This window comes from Capra hircus, chromosome 18 (genome assembly GCF_001704415.2).
Source record: "Capra hircus breed San Clemente chromosome 18, ASM170441v1, whole genome shotgun sequence".
NCBI lineage: Eukaryota > Metazoa > Chordata > Mammalia > Artiodactyla > Bovidae > Capra > Capra hircus.
This window is the reverse complement of record NC_030825.1, coordinates 49296935-49316356: the sequence shown is the minus strand read 5'-3', so window position 1 is coordinate 49316356 and position 19422 is coordinate 49296935. Positions and strand designations below refer to the sequence as shown.

At 51.3% G+C, this 19422-nt stretch overlaps 1 protein-coding gene across 4 annotated transcripts in view; it reads right to left on the bottom strand.

The window, feature by feature from the left end:
* Positions 1-17701, bottom strand: part of ACTN4 (actinin alpha 4) — a 72329-nt gene extending 54628 nt beyond the window's left edge. Inside the window, exon 1 of one of the 4 annotated variants that reach the window (XM_018062353.1) lies at positions 17440-17701. In XM_018062353.1, coding sequence (XP_017917842.1) covers positions 17440-17601 — 162 coding nt within the window. In that variant the 5' untranslated portion in view covers positions 17602-17701. The remainder of the gene's footprint in view (positions 1-17439) is intronic. The other 3 variants (XM_018062354.1, XM_018062351.1, XM_018062352.1) reach the window with 3 other exon arrangements.

Genomic DNA, 19422 nt, shown 5'->3' with positions numbered 1-19422 from the left:
CTTGCTGGCATTGCGTGGTTTTCCAAAATGGTTTTTGTGGAAGAAGCAGATATGGTAATCTAGTCCTGTGTCTCCATTTCCACTCAGTGATGCAGACTCTCCTCCCGAGCAAAGCAGTAGCAAGAATTTACCTGGTGTCTAACTTCCTGCCTTGTGGGCCACAAATCCCAGAGTGTAACAGCCAGTTACCCAAGAAAGCACAAAACGAGGAATGGCTCAGAAAAGGCTGTCTCTGAAAAAGCAACAGCATTTTGAGGCGCAAACATAGTAACAGAGAATTTTCTTAAACTTGGAAAAATAAGAAAGTTGAACCTAGCTAAGAATATTCCAAAGACCTCCCCCCACCTGTGATTGCTCTCCCACCCAGATTTTCAGTTGACTTGCCTTTTCTAGATAACACACACACACATTTTCTAATCTCACCAGCCCTCCTCCCCCAAGGCCAGGCTTGGCGGTGACAGCTTCGAACAATGACATCACCCAGGTCTGCCTCCTTGGCAGGGTCACCAATATTGTTTGCAGTGAGTTTCCTGTAAAGGCTCTTTCGGCAGGAAACTAGTCCTGTGCCTTGAGTCCTCCGCCTGTTCTAAGCCATCCTGTCAATTCGAAACAAAGGCTTTTTTGTGTTTTTTCCTTTAATAAAAAAAAATAAAGTAAAATAGAACCTCCCTGCACTTTTAATGAGCACCTTAATTACAGCAAAAGAATTAGATGTATTTACGGATGACCTCATGCCTGCTGATAATTAGCCATTTGAAAGGCCTGGCACATCCTTAGGCCTGGTTCCTTCTTCATCCCCTCCCTGAAGCGTTCAGGTTAATTACTAAGCTTGACCTTCCCAAACAAGCAGGTCTGGCTCAGCCGGCCCCCTTCCCCGGGGCTCCCCCGCGGAGAGGGGCTTGTCCCTCCTCCCATGGAGAAAAGGGAGAATGGAAACTGCGTCAGGAAAGGGTTGGTGTGCCCTGGGATAATGATGTAGGAGGGGTGACAGGTTTCGGGGGAGGGGGACCACTTTAAGTGTTGACAAGTTTTCATTAACGCCAGGGCTAATTTAACTCTGGCACAGTGGAGGGGAAGAAAACTGCTCATCTCAGAGGCAGAAAGGGTTAGGATCTGCAGAGTCCCAGTTGCAATGGAGGGGAGCTGTCTCCGAGCATGCGTGTTGTCCCAAGCACGCGTGCTGTCCCCACCCCACCCCCAGGCATGTGAGTCCCAACTGGAGGTGCAGCTGATGTTACTTTCCTCGCACTTCAGCCTGTGAGCAAGGTGTCAACCACCTGATTTGGAAAGCGCAAACCAGGTGGCCCTCCCGCAGGGTCCTGCCTGCAGCTGGCAAAGGGCAGCTCTTGAAAACGGGCCCCACTCCCACCTCCCACCAGTGGGTTGTCGCTCCCGTTGTAACATTTTCCAAATTTGATGCGGGCCTGCGCCCTGTTAGGCGAGAGGCTGGGAGGCGGACATTCTCCTCATTCTTTTTCCTTATTAGGTTGTGGATTTGATTGCTTTTGGGGGGGATAGGGGCTAAGTTGAGGAATGGCATCAGGAAGTGACCTCGGGAAGGGGAGGGGGTGGCAGGAGGCAGGCGGAAAAGAGGATGGAGCCGGCCGTGAGAAGTGCTTGGGGGAAGGAGGCAGCAGCGCTCCTCTAAGCCCTCTAGAACACGGGTCCCCAACCTCTGGGATCTAATGCCTGATGATCTGAGGTGGAGTTGATGTATTAATAATAATAATAGAAATAGAGTGCGCAATAAATGTAATGTGTTTGAATCATCCCGAAACCATCCCCCCTCCCCGGTCCTGGAAAAACTGCCTTCCAAGAAACTGGTCCTTGGGGCCAAAAAAGTTAGGGACTGCTGCTCTAGAAGGCCCAACATTCTGGACCAGCAGCTGAGCAAGGCTCCCGTCTGACAGCACTTCTGGGCGGTTATTTTGGGGCTTATCAGTGGGAGGCCATTCTTCTTTCCACTTGATCACCAGTTGAAAGAAGGTGGCCTGACTGGCTGGAGGTTGTTTCTAACTTGAGTTGATAAGGATTTTTTTTTTTTTCGCTTTGTGGGGAAGGGGACAGGGAAAGAAGAGGACCCGAGAAAGAGCCCCTAGGCTGACTCTAAACTTAGTAACAAGCTGACTTACAAAAAAAGCCTTGCCGGCCCTGCCCATGGCTCATGCAGACACAAAACTGTTTAGGGCTGGCAACTCAGAAACACGGAGCCATGTCCCAGGTAATGAGGCCCAGATGGGCCCAGAGGCCGGGGACAGGGCTTCGTCATGTCACTTGCGTCTCACGTTCCAGTTGCCCCTTGACAGTGGATGCTGCTTTGAAGTCCCTGGCTGGGTTCAGGGTTCAAAGCTCCCTGGGGGAGGGCTTTAGGAAAGGGGATACATTACATTTTGGTTTTCCACTCAGCTGCACGTTTCAGCAGACCCTTCCAACTCCTTTGAAGAGCAGACACCAGCAGCAGACCCCACCTGGACGTAGGATGGTGAGCTGTCGAAAGAATTCTGAGAAGCTACATGAATCGGGACTGACAAGGTGTCAGGCACTGTGCCAAGTGCTTCAGACACACTCTTTCTCTTATTTAATCTTAGAATCATCCTGTGAGGTAGGATGGTGGCCCTTTTCAAAGGAGGACACAGGCTTAAGCCCCGCCCACAGCCCCGAAACCAGCAGGTGGAGGAGTCGGGTACTGAGCCCAGTTCTGAGCCCCTCTGAAGGCTCTGCTCTGACCCTCTCCCCACCCCACACCTCTCACTGCCTCCTGCTTCTGTCGCCAGAAGCGCCCTCGCACAGGAGGGGCAGTGCTCTTGACACCCCCTCCCGGGTTGCAGCTGCTGGAGACAGGAGACAGCCTGGATCCCAGTGACATCTGAGCCGCCTCCTGGCGTCTGGTGGGCGGGCTGGGTGCTATCGGCTCACCCACCCACCAGCTCACCCACTGGCTGAGCGGGCATCTCTTTCCAGAGCCTGGGTTCCTGCAACAAACTTTCTGTTCCTGCATATTCTGCAACATCCACCCCCCTCCCCGAAACCTCTCCCCAAGTGTGGGTAGAGCAATGTAGATTCCCCAGCTGCTAATGAGTGAGCCTCTATTCTCTCCTGGAAGGAAGTCCACCTCCTTCCCCTCTCTGCCTCTGAAAAGCGGGGAAAGAGACACCTCTTAAGGATTAAGGCTGACTCCACCTGGAAACCATAAGGAAACAGGAACTGGCCATGCTAACAGCCTGCAGCTCTGGCAGCAGAAGCAGTGCTTCAGCACCCAGGCGACACAGCCTGGCTCGTGACAGGCGGCACTTGCCACCCTCACTGACCCCACCAAATCCTTCCATGGCAAAGCTCCTGATCCCGAGCGAGATCGGAGAGATGCTGGCCAGGTTCTGCTGGAGGATTTCAGCCACGACATGCGTGAGCTGCGCTGTCGTGGCTCTCAAGCATCACCTGAAGGGAGAAAAAGCCCAACCGGAAGCCACACACACCGTCTAAGAAAGAGGCCTGGGCTGGCTACCCCAACCTTATCTCACAGTAAGGCCAGCGTGCCACTCGAATACGCCAATTTTGGGAAAGCAAATGAAGGGCACTGCAGTATTTGAGTCACACATTTGGCCCATGAGCATCTGAACAAGGAGAGTTTGTTGGTTTTCCTTTTTTTTAAAAAAACACACTGGAGTGTTTCCTGGGATGGGAACTCTTACATTGCACAAGCCAGTTGAAGGCATTTATTTAAAGAAAAGAATAGCACCTGGAAGCTGAGCTGGCAGGCAAGAATAAACTCTTGAGGCAGAACACTTGGAGGCTACCCTCATGCCAGCAATAGTGTGTTTACTGTGGTGCGCCAAGCCAGCCAGCCAGCCAGCGGGACTTGACCCCATTCATTTCCATGATCAGCACAGAACCACTGTTCTCCACTTTGAGTGTCATCTGGACTAGAAGGCAGTGCCGAGCATCACCTACTCAGAGGTAAGGAGCAAGGCCTGAAGAAACCCTGGGACAGAAGAGGTCAGGAGAAGGGGGTGTTCTCTGCTCCTCTTTTCTAAAGCCTGTGCTTATTCAGGAGGGACCGTCAGCAAGCTGAAAGCACATGCCTCAAAAGGAGTAGTCAGAGCCGAAGCCCACCTGGGGAGAAGGGTCTGGCCTGTCCCCTAGATCCCTGAAAGCCACAGGACCTGTGAGTGGATAGGGACTCAGAAGCTGGGGTCCTGCAATACAGAGGTTCAAATGCATGGATGGCTGAGACATACTGAACAGGGTGCCTTGTCTCGAATGGGAAACTCCCCAAAGAGACGGCTCACTGCGGGGAGGGACTGGTGGGACTGCTCACAAGAGGCAGCTAAGGAAGGCTGCTCCGATTGCATATGTGGGATGGGATCCCCTAATGCCTGCCCCCAGACACCTGCCCGCCATCACACTCACCTCCTTTATGAAGGCTTCCATGACTGACCCCACCTGCCCTTTTCACCCTTCTCCTCTCCCGGGACACGGCTAGAGTGCTGTGGGCCGCTTGGTGTCCTCCTGAGGTCTCATGTGGCTCCGCTCTCGCCCCAGCTACCCTGCCAGCTCCTTGAGAGCACAGGCCGGGTCTCCGGTTTCTCTCATACCCCCAAAGGCTCGCTGCAGAGCTCTGCTCTGCACAGGGGCCCAGCGAAGGCTGTTGAGGGCCCTGGCGGTCATGTTTCTACCTGAGCGCCGGACTCTAGGGCCCTCGAAGCCCCAACTCATGTTACACAAGATGCTGGTTGGCTGTCAAAAGCAGACCCACTTCGGTCAGCGGCCCCAACACCGCTACCCGAGTGAAGTCATTCAAGAGTCCTTCCAAGTCTCTGCAGCATGGTGAAAAGAGACAGCCTCCTCCCTCAGAAAGCCTCTTCTATCTGTGGGGACAGCTTGGAGCAGGTTCACCGCAACATAAACGCATGAGGAGCCACCCACCCATTGTGGAAACTTACAGCCATCTCCCAAACATGGGGTACGAGTTCAATATAATTGGACCTGTTTTCCACTTGCCATAGATTTCCTTCCCACTCCAAATCAATTTTATAAGGGGGAAGTTTTATTTTTATATTTAAGGGGATAGGGATAAAAACACACACCTTTATCTCCCCTCCTATACGGCTACTTAAAAGATTTAACAAGTTCACATGGGTGCGCTGCCAGGAAAATGGAAACCTCTCCGTCTTCTTTCCAGTGGACGCAGCAGGGCTGGCTGGGCCGGCCGGGCCGTCGCAGGCCACCTTCATATTCACTTGCTCCTTTAAATTGTGTCAGAAGGGACAGTTTTTGCTGCTGGACTGCAGCTAGGGCAGGGCAGAGAGAACTCCAGCCCAAGCTCACCTGACGGACACCGCATGATCCCTGAACTTAGCTTCCTGCCTGGCGCCGTGTGTACGGAGTCAGGAGTGTCCATGGCTAGCCCCGAGCGCTGTCAGCGTTCCTCCCTTGCTGAGTCAAAGCCACACAACTAGTTTGACAAGGTGTGCCTTCTGACAGGGGAGCCATGGGCCAAATGAAAACTACGGTGTTCCTGGACCGGCCTCCAGCGGGGAACAGAAAGCTGGATGCCTCAGAATGAATCAGCCTGCAAGTCCGCCTCTCTGAACTAGAGGCGTCCTAGCTACAGCCCCACCTGACCAGAGGAACCGACGGTGAAATACTGAGTAAATGAAAGAGAGGTTTACAGCGAAATGGGGGTGCCTAGAAGAGCCAGTTTAAAAAAAAAATCGGGCTTCCTGGCTTCACACTTCAAAGAGGGAGACACAACATTTTTGCCAAAGATACCTTGTGAATCCAGCAGCCTCTTGATGAGACAGAAGGGAGCTGGAATTTGATGGGGAAAGAAGTTAAGCTCTCTGAGAGAGACACAACCAAGCCATATGAGAACACAGTGCCATTAAACTCCAGATTCAGAAGTTACCAACACTTTAATCAAACACAGGTGTCTACTGGAGCCGCGATGATAGAGATAATTGAAGCCTTTGTTTGGTTTAATGCTCTGTGGTCCTGGGGTTCCCACTTTAGAAGTCAGGTCTGGCCTGTCTAGGGGGCCTGAGGGGAAAGCATCAGCAGGGCCAGAATTCTGGAAGTGTGAGGTTCCTGGCCTACTGGGGTCTAAGAAGGACTGCATTTACAGACCCTGGGCCTCATCACCACTTCCAACAAAGCTCCAAGAGAGCTGGCTCTGCCCATCTTCTCTATTGTACATGCCCTGCTCCGACCATCCTGAACTTTCTGTTGCTCAGGGCCGCCATACTTCCCTTCCTTCTGCTTGGGACAGCCGTCCCCCAGTGCTCTCCGGGCTCCCTTTTTCTTATCCCCTGTGACTGTTGCTGTTCAGTTGCTAAGTCGTGTCCAATTCTTTTGTGACTCCATGGACTGTAGCCCGCCAGGCTCCTCTGTCCATGAGAATCTCTGGGCAAGAATACTGGAGTGGGTTGCAATTTCCTTCTCCAGGGGATCTTCCCAACCCAGGGACTGAACCCACGTCTTCTGCGTCTCTTGCACGGGCAGGTAGATTCTTTACCACTGAGCCACCCTTCTCATCCCTTCAGTTCAGTTGCTCAGTCGTGTCCAACTCTTTGCGACCCCATCTCATCCCTCAGGGAACAGCTAAACTGTCAAGTCTTCAGAAATCTTCCTCTTGATCCAAAGTACCAGCATTGCCCTCCTCCCCTGACCGACTTCTCCCCAGGCTATTCCCAATCACCAGACTGTAGTATAGTGTAAACATGGCTTGAAAGTCAGACCCTCTAGGTTCAAATCCTAGCACTGTCACTTGGGCAAGTGGCTTCAACTTCAAAGGATTCATTTCCACACTTGTCCTGTAGAGGTGACAATACCTGCCTCACAGGATTACATGAGTCAGTCTACATAAAGCTCTTAGAATAGTGCCAAGCCAAGTCCTAGCTAGCTGCTATTATTATTATTAAATTCATAGGGCATAACCCCATCTGAAATTACCTTGTTTTATTTACGTGCTTACTGTCTCCCCACCAGCCTGTGAGAGATCAGGAACATAAAGAAATGAGTTGGGAGGTGGTTCTCATTTGGTCATCTGATTTCCTTGGTGGCCAGGGGCCAATCCCAAAGTGGGGAACCAAGCTCCCCAAAGACCCTCAACTGCCCACGCTCTGATGTAACTGAACCCACGAGGCCTGAACTGCGACTCACAAGTCTCATGTTTAAACTATGCTTGGAATGTTCGGTAGGAACATAGACTTATTTTTAGGCAAGAAAGTTGTCTCCTAGGCTGACCCGGTGGCCCTGCAGCAGGCCGTATTTGGCAAGGCCAGCTCTGTGGCTGTTTATAAAGAGGCCCAGAACTTTCTCAAGTCTAAGGTAGCTGCGAAGAGAACTCAATGCACTGTGAGTCACGAGTCGTGTATTTTTATGGTCAAAGCTGGTTCCCTTTGAATCTCTGGGCTGTTTCCGTATGGCGGGTAGGCGCCCAGTGCCACTCCCTGACCTCCCACGGCTCTGGGCCATGACCCATCAATCAACCATTCTCGAAATGGTTCACTGCTCTCAGCGGACTGAATTCTCTTCCATGGGTTGTCCCTGAGTCAGTGAAAGTTACAAAAGGAAAGGGAAAACTTGCTTCCCAAAATGGTTAAAAAGGTTCCCCCGGTCCCAACTGGTCTAGGTATTTCCTCTCACTCCACCAGTACACTCAGTGCTGGGTGACTACAGGCCTAACGTCTTGGAAAAACACATCTTGATACAGACCTTTCTAGACCTTTCTGTTTTACAGAAAGTCACATCCTACCAGACTTGGCCGCGCAGCTCCAGTGATCCCTCCCCCTCCTCCCGCCCCCAACCACACACAGGAAAAACTGCCTGACGATCCTGGTGATGTTTACCGGCTGGATACCTTCCAGGGCTGGTTAGCAGACAGCCTGTAAGAAGGGTTGATTCATCAGACTGCCCTTGAACTAGCCTGGCAAGCTGGCTGCTTCCAGACATTTTGAATTTTGAAATGGAGTTTATACTTCATAGGCTAGAACTGGAAGATCATACCAGCCTGTAAAACTTCTTTAAAAATCTGACTCTTCCCCACATAATCCATGCCAGCAACAGCCCAAGAGGCATTTAATATTTCCATCAGACACAAAGGTTTAATGTAAAGATACTCATTTCCTTAAAGAAAAGAGAGCAGGGGAAAGAGGTGGGAGTAATGGGGGAGAAAAAGGTTTATTTACTGGCAGAGTTGGAGGAGGAAGGATGTGGCTTGTTTAAAAAAAAAAAAACGTTATCATGGGATGAACTGTGCTTGGGATTTGCTGGAAACTTTAGAGTTCTTTTTAACTTTGTCAGTGTTTGCGAAAGCAGGCAAAAGATGCAGGCACATTTTGCCCTGCTGTTAAGAAGTCACATAGCTGAGATTCCAACTCTAAATGCCTAGAGAAAAAGCACTGGCCTTGGCCACAAAGCCAACAGCAGCTTTCACGTGTACTCATCTTCTCCTCTCTCTCTTACAAATACACACACTCATCGATGAAACAGACTGGCCTGACCTGTGCACCGGAGAACAGAGGTCCCCCGGCCCAGCATGGCCACCGCGTCTGTGGACACTTTCCTGGGGACTGGCTGGCAGCACCATGCTTCCACCCAAGAGCCAGCGCTGCCGCCGCGAGTACACAGACACATCTCTGAAATGCTGAGCAGTTCGGTTTCCATGACGTTATCAACTAAAGACCTTTCACACACACCTTGACCGAGACTGATGAAAGCACACCGGCGTGTTGGCGGCTGCACACGGGCACACCATGCCGATGGTGCACGCCATCCTGCGGGCGCATGCCGAGCACGGTGACTGAAGCGCCGCTTCCAGCACTGCCCGTGGTGCTTGGCAGAGGGAGGACTGGTTTTTCAGTGACACTAGCTGGAGACCCACAGACTCTTGGTGTGACACCCCCTCAGGCAACCTCCCAGGGTGGCTCTGGTTGCTCACTTTCAAGCTTCCTCCTGTGGTGTTTCCCCTAACCTTGAACTGGCCTTCTCTGTCACTGAAACGTGTATTTCGGTGTATTAAATGTGTATTTAAAAAGAAAAAAGAAGGGGGGGAGGGGAGAAAAAATGCATTTATTTGGCTTCCTGCCATGCCCCCATCCTGGATGGCTGTTATTAAGACATTCTTGGAGCTGGAATTAGAGACTTTACTGGTCAGGAGGTAAGATATGGAAACCCTTCATCTTGGGCTCTTTGGAGGTTAAAAGACCAAATGCATTCCTGTCACACATGGGGAACGAGAAGGAAGGCATATGGCCTGCCTTCCGCACTGCCTCCCATCCACCTAGACTGCGGCTTCCACCCACTCTCACCAGCCCTCAGGGAGGGGGGAAAAGATGAAAAGAAAAACCCACTAGAAAGCCAGTAACAGACATCACTCAGCCCCACACCTTTTGCGGGGGGGCGGGGGGGACGACTTTAAAAAGCATAAAACAAACCACAATGTCTTCTTTATTCCTGCCCAAAGCTGAAGACACAAATGCTATTGTATTGCTGGTGTTCCAGCATCCCATTCAATCGTTTCAACACCATCGACGATATTTCCCGAGATGACTTCACTTGTGTTCTGTGGAGCAGAATCTGCCACTTACAGCTACTTCTGCCCCTGTCCAGAGTTCCACTCGGAGACAGAGAATCTGTTCTGCTCTCTTCATTGGAAGCAGAACATTGAAATCAGCCTTTCTTAACGCGGCAGGAGGGCACTGCTTTCCTTTCTGAATTGAGGATGCAAATACGCAGATGGGGCAGCAGGGTGGTTCACACTTAAGAGAGCAGCCCAAAAACTTCAAGTGTGTTTGTGTAAGGAAGCTGGAGCCTTAAAAAGAGAAAGCAGGGCTTCCCTGGTGGCTCTGTGGTAAAGAATCTGCCTGCAGGAAGACCCAACGTGACACGGAGTAACTAAGCCTATGCATGCACCCCACCTATTGAGCTTGTGCTCTAGAGCCCGGGAGCTGCGACCACTGAAGCCCGTGCACCCGCGAGCCCGCGCTCCGCAGCGAGAGAAGCCACTGCGACGAGAAGCCTGCGCGCCACAGCTAGAGAGTGGCCCTCGCTTCCGCAACTAGAGAAGAGTCCACGCGGCAGCAAGGGCCCAGTGCAGCCAAAAATAAACAAATAAAAATTAAAAAAGAAACAGCAATGTGAGGAACAAGGGATAAACCCACACTTCTTTTATTTAGAATGTGGCCCCGATTTCTTAAAAAAAAAAAAAAAAAATCAAGAAACCGTAACATTTGAATGCAGAGAAAAACCCAGTGCCACTCAGTCCTGAGAGACATGTTCATGGGTAGTACGGTGGGAGGCCGGGCAGGCAGGACGGGTGGCATGTTCCTGGGTGAGTCACTCTGCCCTGCCACTCTCGGAATGTTTCCAGGGTCAAGTGAGATAACGTTTTTTCCACGCATGGCAAGCACACCATGGGAGATTTTAAGAGTTATCCACGCTCTCCGCTGAAACGTGAATGACTTCGAGATGGTTACTCCCTTTGATTCTCTTGTCTACCTCCTGAACACATCAAAGAGAAAGTCTCTGCTCAGTTGGTTCTCTGGGTCTCTAACACCTCCCGGACACTTGCCAATCTCCTCCTGACAAAGGGAGCAGGCCTCAGGCCTAGACCCTGCAGCAGGCTAGAACTTCACATCATTGTTTTCTTTCCAGCCTGTTTTATTTTTGCAGTTTCCTTCTATTTATGGCCAGGGAAGCAGGCGTTTCCACTGGCAATACTCACATAAATTTCCCCTTTAAAACTTAAGTTTAAAAAGGCAAAATTGACTTAGAAGAATATTATTAAGTATATAAAAGCAAAAGCGGGCTATGGAAAAAATCACAAATGACTGTAGTTTAGGAAGTACGGAGCCAAGCATGATGTAGGGATGAGGGGGGCTGCTCTGGCTCTGGAGAACCACTGTGCCTTCTTGGAAGCACAGGATGGTCCTCACTCTCGGGGAAGCTGGGGCTCATCCCATTCCAGGAAGGCAGGAGCCAGTACAGAAACAGGTGGCAAATAGCAAATCCCAAGGTAAAGCTCAATTCACTTGCTTTTAGAGGCTACTTCAGTAAATTACATCTAAGGAAAAAAAGGCCACTGGCCTCTTCTGGAGTAACTGCTGCTCAGACTAAAGAGACGGCAACCAAGTTACACCAACCGGCTTTCAAAGACTTTCCATGGACATTCCAAGTTAATGCATCTGCTGTTTACGAGGGAAAGGGGAGGGGGAAGGACATGAAAGAACACCACAACAGAAAAAGGCACAACACCAAGACAAATGTCTCTGGGGTTTTTATAAGCCCAGAGAGACTGCTACTTGGACAAAACTTCTGATACGAGGACATGTTTGCCGGTTAGATGTATGCAGAGTTCTCCCTTTTCTGCTGGAGGCAGATCCTTCTCCTCCCAACCAGTCGGTTAATTTTTCCTCCCAATAAGATCACTCTTTAAACAGAGGCTGGACTTTTTAAAGTTCTGTTTTCGCTTGACTCCCTGAACCTTATACTTCCTGATACCTGGGTTACTAACTAAAATGTAACTCATAAACCTTCCTGAAGAAAAGCAAGTGTTACTTGTGCCACTTGCAGACACTTTATAACAAATTCTGGCGTCTAGACGGGCAACACTGTAAAACTAAGTTTCCTTATAATTGCGCTTGAGGCTTTGATGTTTGGAAGTTGAACTTCATCCTGAAGGAGACTGATCTGGAGTTCTCAAACTACCAGGGACATAAAGCTGTCTTTCAAACCTTCCTGAATGACAGGATTCGTATCAATTCAAGTGGAAGCTTCCGCCCACCTTTTAGTAGGTCAGTGTTTCAGTTACCACTGCCACTGAATTACCAACTTGCTATCACTCACCTCCTATTTCCATGAAAAAAGAAGGGGGTGGCGGGCAGGGGGGAAGACTTAAAGTAACAGGAGTGCTTTTGCTATTCTGTACAGTACATAAAATAAAAGTGACGGAAGGGAAGTGACCAGACAGATGAAAACAGGGACATCACTAAGTGAAGGAAATAAGGATAAAGCTGGGAAAACCACTGATCTAGAACATTCCGAATGCCAGAGAAGAGACAAACATGCTGATTAATTCAGCCATTCAGAAAACTTGAATGAGCAAGTGACAAGGACAGCGAACAGCTGTTCCTTAATTATCTTTGCCCTTTCCCTCTCCTTATCCTCCACAAAATCAAAGGGAATCCTTTTTCAAATAAAAAAAAAAAACAACAACCCTAAGTCTGGTCAAAGGCTTGTACAATTCCCGGCACATTATAAATCAATATGTCAAAAGCCAGAAGTGTTCATCTCAACCGTCTCAGAAATTCCTTGAGTCTTCCCAAATCGATGCCTTTTTGGCTTCATTCTCTCTGCTGTCATCTGCTAGACCAGAGCTGCCAGCTAACTTGTACTACTCACTCACTTAACTCTGTAAAAGGGGGCTGTCTGGCCAAACTCAGCCGTGACTGGAGTATATGTTTAAATGGCAGAACTCCCCACCCCAGAGCCTTGAGCCGGGAATCCAGCCTTGTCCCTGCTCCTCTGACATCCGATTCAGAGGACACTTTGTGTGGCTGCTGCTGTTGAGGTTGTCGTGTACACTCAGTTGTGTCTGACTCTGCGACCCCATGGACTACAGCCAGCCAGACTCCCCTGTCCATGGAAATTTCTAGGCAAGAGAACTGAAGTGGGTTGCCACTTCCTACTCCAGAGCATCTTCCGGACCCAGCGATCAAACCCGCGTCCCTTGCATCTCCTGCGCTGGCAGGCGGACTCTTTACCAACAGTGCCATCGAGGAAGCCCTTTGGGGGTGCAAACCTACATTTTCACTGACCTCCCGGACTGCATCTCAGGGGTAAGATAGCACCAGCCGCACCTGGATGTTAAAACCCCATCCTCATTTCCAGGGTTGTTTTCCTCCAATACTTCTCACCAAACTTTTCCCATGAGGCAGCCTGCTCGAGGCCAGGCCGTCAGCTGCCATTAAATGGAACTATTTAGCACCAGTTCCAACTGCACAGTGAGTCAGCTCCCCACTGCTAAAGGAGACTCCTTGCTGGTCTCAGGGACGGTGTTTCAAAAGGCAGAGGGCACTCCTGCCCATGCCCTGGAGCACAGAGAATGAAACGACTTAGATGAAGCAGTAGGCGCCACTCCACGGCACCAACTGGATCGCAACCCTCAGCTGAATGGGTGTGAGTGGCTACAAGGGGCACTGCACTCCGGCCAGCCTCCCTCACCTCACCTCTTAGGCAGGCAGCAGGAAAGCCCTGTTTCTTGCTCTTTTCTTTAATTTTCACTGGAGTACAGCTGCTTTACAATGTTGTGTAGTGTCTAATGTACAGGAAAATGAATCATTTTGCAAAGCGACTCCCTTTTGGACTTCCTTCCCATCAAGGTCACCACAGTGCGAGAAGCAGAGTACCCTGTGCTGTGCAGCAAGTTCCCATTAGTTATCTGTTTTCTACATCGCACCAATAGCGTTGTGCCAATCCCAAGCCCCCAACTCCTCCCACCTCTTACCCCCTTGGTAGCCACACATTAGTTCCCTTTGTCTGTGTGTCTATTTCTGAGAAAAGCCCTGTTCTTAAAACCTGGGGCAGAGGGGAGTAACCGAGGACAGAAGCTAGCAGCTGAGTACCTTTCCCTACCCCTCTCCCAGGCAGGCAAAAAGAATACCCGCCCCCCTTCTCACATAGGGGTGTGTGTGCGTGTGTTTTAGTCGTTTACTCGTGTCCGGCTCTTTGCGACCCCATGGACTGTAGCCTGACAAGCTCCTCTGTCCATGGAATTTTCCAGGCAAGAATACTGGAGTGGGTTGCCATTTCCTTCTCCACCTCACATAGGTACCGTCTTTAATTCTAGATGACAACTGAGTCTGGGTTTTTTTTTTTTTTTTTTTTTTTGGTTTTGGTTTTCAGTAAGTAACTTATTCCATTTTTAAAAACTGCTAAGGATCTGCTAGTCTCAGCCAGTTCCTAAGAGGCAAGCAATTAAGAGTAATGGAACAAAATAACAGATGGCTACTTTGAGGTCTCTATCATCAGCCTAAAAGGAAAAAAAAGAAAGAAAAACAACCCTACTTGGAGGAAAACAAGACACCATCAGAACGTTCAAATAATTAACTCAAATCCAACAGAGCCCAAGCCAAAGGTCAGGGTCTAAACACTGAGGCCCTGTGAGCAGTCAGTGATGTTTCAACGACCACGCCAGCTTAGCAAAGGAGGCAGTTCCTCTTGCTGCGATGAGAACTTCGGGAGTGGCTATCAAGTGCCCTCACCTGTCCAGCAGAGCAAGGGTGGCAAGGCTACTCAAGCCTCTTTCAGAAACTGGGAGAGGGAGCTCTGGCCCAGAGCTATAATTGCTCAAGAATTTGCTCAAAGACCAGAACAGTCCTTCCCCCCACACCCCTGGAGAAAACATGTAGAGCCTTTCCAGATCAGAGCTGTTGCATAACCTACTTATCAGGTAATGCCTTGGTTACAAGGGTCCCCAGAAGGGCTTCAGGTAGATATGAGAACCACTGGGAACCACAGGCACCCTCTGACTTGGGCTAAACCTTGCTTAATTCCTAGAAGAATTCAACTGCCACACGCTTTAAGGACGGCTACAGCTGTCCTGGACACAGCTTTTTAGAGCGTGAGAGTACACACAGCATACTCACAGGACCACCACCCTCTCTGTGGTCCGTGGCTCAGCCTTAGAGGGGCAAGAAGGGCAATCTGTCACTTGCCAAAGTGGCACTGCCAGGCAGGAAAACCCAGTCTGGGGAGGGGTGGGGGTGGGGGTCCTCTTAGAAGGAAGAAAACTGCAGACTCGTCTATATATTCCTTCCCATTACTCCTCCCATTTCAGAGAAGATGCCTGCCCCGAAATAGGTAGGCACACAGCAGTGAAATGATATTCCCCCCAAAGTACAGTTGCGTGTAAATATTTGCTACAGTTGTATCAAGTCGGACACGCTAGGATCTGGCCCGTCTGGAGAATCTGAAACAGCTGGTCTAAGAGGGGCTGTGAGCCACCCTTTCCTTCCCCGTGCCTGGTCCCTGAGGATAGGATGGGGGTTGGGGGGGGTGATGACACAACCGCAGCCAGGCCCGGGGATGCCAGTGAGTCCTGGTTCCTGCTCCGGCCTGAAGGGTGCCCTGGCCTCACCCAGCGGGCAAGGGAGACTATAACCACGGTGGAGCACATACCTTGACTCCCAGAAGGGAGTGGAAGCGAGCAGAGGGAGTCACTGTGGGAGGGGTAGGCGTCAGCAAGGGAGGGGGAGGGAAGGTCCCTACTCCCCACCACCTGAGTCAAGAGACTCCAAAGCTCATTCTCCCCCAGAACCGGGAGCTGGAGAAGGAGCCCAGGTTTTCTCAAAAAAAAAAAAAAAAAAAAAAAACCAACCCCACGGACCCCGCCTTGTTCCCTTTCCAGCTTCCCAGGTCTCTGAGCAACTCTTAACCTTTTTCAACCCGGCATTGCCTCCGGCAGTAAATTACTGTTGAGACCGGAGGCTAGGTCTCTCCCCTCAAAAAGAATTTTTATGTCAGACTATCTCAACCTGCCCACCCGGAGGTAGGTGGGGCAACAGATAAGGACATCACCTCGGAGCCGCCACCACCCCCACCCCCCCAACTACCGATGAGGAAATTCAAGCAGAGGTTGGTAATTTACCCCAAGGTTAAGCCAGGCCCCACCCCAGGCTGCCTGGCACAGCTGTTCCTTTCACCCTTTCCCCACCAGCCTGGGCTGCCTGCACGGAAGCCCCAAAGCAACATCTCACACCCTCAAGAGGCTTCCAGCCACACTCAAACCCCTTGCTACTCTCCCAACACCACACACATCCACCCTCCTAGAATCACAGAAGGGACTCCCTCGACCCCTCCTCATTCCACAGATGACAGGACCACACTGAGATCAAGGGTCTTGCCCAAGGCCACGGAACTGGTAATGAAACCGGGAAGAAAATTCAGGTCTGAAGAACCTACAACATGTCTCTAATTAAGCAAGTACCTCCCACCCTCTTCACACACTTTGAAACAGCCCCCTCCCAAGACACACACCCACCTCAACACCTTCCTTTCTTTAGCTCTTCCTGCGCACTAAACCCTCTCTTCTAGCAGCTTGGAGCTCCCTGCTCTCTACCACCTTGGATTCTGTGCACACACACACCTATACACATACACAAATACACAAAGACACACACCCCACCCTCTCTGCACCTCCCACTCCTTTTTATCTCCCTTTCCCCACTGAGTCCCCCCAAATTGCCTCCACACTCCAACGTGCCACCTGAAAACAGACCCTGCTTTAGCAGGGGCTCTTCATCACCACCCCCAAAAGATAATTCTTCTGCACACTCTCAGCCCCTCCTCCCCAAACAACTTGTTCTCCCTTCACAACACATAAACACACTCTCCAGTCCTGGGACGACACCTCCAGGAGCCCTCACCCCCAGATTCCTCTCTAGGTCTATCCATCACACACTCCTTTTCTAGTGAGACTTTCATTACTCCGCACACCTCCCTCCCACCATCCGCCATTCCGACCATTCTCTCCCGCCTTTCTCACCTCGTTCAGGCTACCTTTGCCTCCGGCAACGCCAACCCTTTGCTGAGCTTTGTCTACGTTCCATCAATTCTTCAGAACCCCTCCTCAGAATGCTCCAAATTCTCTCTATCCCCCTTCGGCCTCTCATCAAGGAGGCCTTGGCGTCACCAATAACTCTTCTATCTCCTAATCTTCTCTTCCCTGTAGGGCAGGGCACCCCTGATAATATCTCGCCCCTTCAAAACCTCTTATTCACAGCTTCCTGACTTCTCCCACCAGAGCCAGAGTCCCGACCTCCTTAGCAGCCTCCCCATCCTCACCCACCAAGCCCTGGGTCCCTTCAGACCCACTTCCAGAATCTTCATCCCCTTTAGAATGAAAGGGGCTTCATCCCTGGGGCTCCCATAATTCCAACCCTCTTCAGAGGATTCTGTAATCCAAATTACGCCCTCCATACTCCAGCTCCTCTTCGGATTGCCCCGATGCCGAATTCTACCCTGACCCACACATTCCAGACTCCCCCTTTTCCTTCTGACCATCTCCAGTCCATCCTGACCCTTCCATCCCGCCTCAGACCCAATTCCGTTCTTGAGTCTCCTCCAGTCATCTCGCCGATTTCCCCTCATTCCCAGGCCAGACGCTCCAATTCCTTCCTCGGGCTCCCTGATTCCTAGTCTTAGATTCCATACCCCCTATTCAGCCGCCAATTATTTTTTCAGACTCCCAAGTCCCCGCTCAACTTCTGCAACTCCCTTCCAGGACTCCAAACCCCTTCCCAGACCCGCCGATTCCTTCTCAGGACGCCTTCTCACCACGGACCCTCCGATCCCGTCTCAGGGTCTCCGAGCCCCTTCCCGGCCCCCAGCCTCCCTCGGAACCCCCCCGCCTCCAGCCCGTCCGGCCCGAGGGCCACGCACCTTGCGCTGCTGCTTCTCCCAGGCCGGGTCCAACAGCAGGTCCCGGTCCCAGTCGTCCTCCTGGGCCATGTAGTCTCCCATGCTTCCCCCGCCGCCAGCGCCATTGCTCCCACTGCTGGGGCCGTACTGGTACGACTGGTTCGCCGCGTGGTAGTCCACCATTCCGCCGCCTCTCCCGAGCCCGTCCGCTCCAGCCTCTGCTCCCGCCCCTCTGCCCGAGCCGCTGCCGCCGCCGCCGCCGCCGCTTCAGCTGCTTCAAGCCCGCCCTCCGCCGGCGCCTGCGCACTGCCCGCCGCGCCTGCGCACCGCGCCGCCGCCGCCGCCGCCCTCCCGCGCGCGCGCCTCCTAACCCAAAAGACCCTGAGACTCCGCCTCGGGGCGTTCGGAGCCTGCGCAGAGCGCGCTTCCCCGCCGCCCTGCAGCTCGCGGACGAGCCGCGCCCCCTGTTCCCGCGTGAGCGCGCCCGGCCTCTGCGTGTGGGCGGGGCCAGATCGCGGATGATTCGTAAGGCGGGTCTCGCCGTCCGACTAAGAAAACCCGCTCAGGCGTGGCACGTATCCCATTCAGCAAGGAAAATTCAACAAATATTTATTAAGCGCCTGCTGTGTGCGTTGCCACTTAAACGAAATAGATAAAACTCCCTGCCCTCGCGGAAGCTTCTAGTGAAGGGAGACAACAAACAAATAATTTTCAGTACATAATATATATGTTAATATATTCCAAGGGGATTCGTGTTACGGAGAAAAATCAAGCTGAAACGTAAATAGAGTAGTCAGGATAGGCTTTGCGGAGGAGGACATTTGAACAAACACCGGCGGGATTCACGAAATGGACATGGGAGTTAGACTGGAATAGATACTGGCTGATTCGAGAGTTATCAATAGAAGGTTTTGTGGACTTATCTATCTTCATTCATTCAATAGACACTTATTGAGCACCTACTGTGTGCCAGGCACTGTTCTCAGGTGCTGACGGTTCTGAGCATAAGGGTGATCAGTTCTCAAGTAGGTAATGCGGGGGGGGGGGGGGCGCAGCAATAAATAAACAAATAAATACAGATAAATGATACTGTCACATTAAGAGGTGTCTCGAGTGTAAATATCTAAAGCTGAGCCCCTGATCTCCCTCTCAAACCTGGTCACCCCATGATCATCCCTGTCCCAGTGAATGGCACCTCCATCCTCCCAGCTTGCAGGCAACAGAGCTTTCAGTCACCCTGTGTCCTCTTTCTCCTCACACCCTACATCCAGTTCTTCAGGAAATTCTGTCAGTTCCAACTTCAAAGTATGTATGGGATCCACTCACTTCTCCCTCCTCTATGGGCACACCCTGGTCCTGTCCACCCTCGCCTGTCTTCACTTGGACCTCTGCCGCAGCCTCACCGTCCCTCTGTTCCTCCACTCACCACCCAACTCTCTTTCTCACAAGAAACCAGAAGGAGCCTGCGAACACCTGAATCAGGTCAAATCCCTCCCTCGCTTGCTCAGAACCTTCCCTTGGTGCCACACGTCAAAGTCAAGGAAAGGAGGAAAGGCTGCTGGGGCGTTCCTTGCCCTGGCCCAGCCGTTTGTTTGTTGTTTTTTTTTCTGGCCCAGCTTTTGAAACCACTGAGACTCCTGGGGTTTCAATCAAACCCACAAAGTCTTTCTTCCACATCCTGATCATGCTGGTCCTCATGTCTCTCCCAGCTCACCTCCCACTCTCCCCTCCTTTCTGAACTTTCACCACAGTTGTGTCCAACTCTTTGCAACCCTATGGACTGTATCACACCAGGATTCCCTGTCCTTCACTATCTCTCGGAGTTTGCTCAAACTCATCTCCATTGAGTCCGTGATACCATCCAACCATCTCATCCTCTGTCACTCCCTTCTCCTTCTGCCCTCAATCTTTCCCAGCATCTGGGTCTTTTCCAATGAGTTGACTCTCCTCATCAGGTGGCCAAAGTATTGGAGCTTCAACTTCAGCATCAGTCCTTCCAGTTAG